Source organism: Lactuca sativa, chromosome 2 (assembly GCF_002870075.4).
Source record: "Lactuca sativa cultivar Salinas chromosome 2, Lsat_Salinas_v11, whole genome shotgun sequence".
Taxonomy (NCBI): domain Eukaryota; kingdom Viridiplantae; phylum Streptophyta; class Magnoliopsida; order Asterales; family Asteraceae; genus Lactuca; species Lactuca sativa.
In genome coordinates this window covers 20,145,891-20,147,427 of record NC_056624.2, presented here as the reverse complement: position 1 = coordinate 20,147,427, position 1,537 = coordinate 20,145,891, and the positions used below count along the sequence as shown (strand labels likewise).

The 1,537-nt window shown below is 41.1% G+C and overlaps 1 protein-coding gene across 1 annotated transcript; it reads right to left on the bottom strand.

Annotated features, from left to right (window-relative positions):
• Positions 1–210: 210 nt before the first annotated feature.
• On the bottom strand, positions 211–1,185 carry LOC111916092 (uncharacterized). Its single transcript, XM_023911732.2, has one exon. The coding sequence runs from the start codon at positions 1,183–1,185 to the stop codon at positions 211–213; it is 975 nt and encodes a 324-aa protein (XP_023767500.2).
• Positions 1,186–1,537: the final 352 nt, after the last annotated feature.

Sequence of the window (1,537 nt, the reverse complement as noted above, 5' to 3'; positions counted from 1 at the left end):
AAACACGTTTCACTGTTATGGATTTCGACAACTCGCTCCAAAAAGCATTCGTTCCGGGTACGAACTCCTCAATTGGAACGACAACGTCGTTCGGATCATACGTGCAAATCGCTCGACCTTCATTTTCAATAATCATATTATGCATTATAATACATGCTAGGACCATTCGCTTAATTCTTTCTTTATCCCAAAGTCGTGTAGCATATTTCACTACATGCCATGTTTGCTTAAGGACTCTAAATGCCCTCTCGATATCCTTTCTCGCTGATTCCTGTTTTTTTGTAAACCATTTGCTTTTTCACTTCGAGGAATTGAGTATGCCTTCATCAATGTAGAATAATCCGGGTATATCCCATCACCAAGGTAGTAACCATATTTGTACGCGTGCCCATTTACCGTGAACGTCATATCAGGTGCTTTGTCGGTCCAAATATCGTTGAAAAGTGGAGACTGACCAAGAACATTAAGGTCGTTGTTGGACCCCGCTACTCCAAAAAAGGCATGCCATATCCACAAATCTTGAGATGCAACAGCTTCTAGGATGATAGTTGATTCACCTATATCTCCTCGAGTGAACTGACCACGCCATGCAGTTGGACATTTTTCGCAAGCCACATGCGTACAATCTAGACTGCCAAGCATACCGGGAAATCCATGCCTCTCTTCATGAGCCGAATATAATCTCTCAATATCACGTTGAGTAGGTTTACGCAAATATTCTTCGTGAAAAACCTCATAAACACATGCAGAAAACCAATCTACACATTCAACCGCGGTCCTCTCGGATATTTTCAAGTATTCGTCAGATGCATCAAATGCTATACCGTATCCCAAATACCTAAGAGCAGCCGCACATTTTTGTATACTACTAAAACCCATTCTTCCTCTAGCGTCAGGTTTTTGTTTGAAAAAATCATAACGAGATTCTAAAGCATTACTAATACGTAAAAATATAGCCTTATTCAGACGAAAATGACGTTCGAACGAGTCGTCATTATAAAGACAATTATCGGCAAAGTAATCACGTACCAATAAGTCGTGTGCGGCTTGGCGATCACGATTGACGACCATCCTTGTACGCGCTGCATTCGAACTTTCTTCGGCGTGAACGTGTTGCACAACATTGAAGAATGTCTCGACGAATTCTACGTCGTCATCCGAGTCAAAACTTTTTAAAAATTCCATATTTATCGAGGGATCCATAGGTGTAATTGAGTGTAGAATGTATATGTATGTGTATGTGTTTTGGTATTGAGTTTTGTAATTGAGTTTTTATAATTGAGTTTGAAAAAAAAAAAAAAAAAAAAAAGGAACGGCCACAAAATAGCCGTTCAACGGCTCAAAATATTCGACCAATAGCAATCCTCGTTTCATTTCATTGTCCCGAGCACATTTTGCAACGACCACGGTCGACCACGAACCACCGGGACGGTGTGCACGTCCGTGGTTCGTGGCCAACTAGACCACGGACGTATTCGTTATACCCACACCGGTTGGCCTTAGGAGATTTCATGATGTCGAGACCTTAATTTTGGAA

Excerpts from the sequence above, each read along its gene's own strand:
- LOC111916092 (XM_023911732.2), bottom strand. The coding sequence starts at position 1,185 with ATGGAATTTTTAAAAAGTTTTGACTCGGATGACGACGTAGAATTCGTC.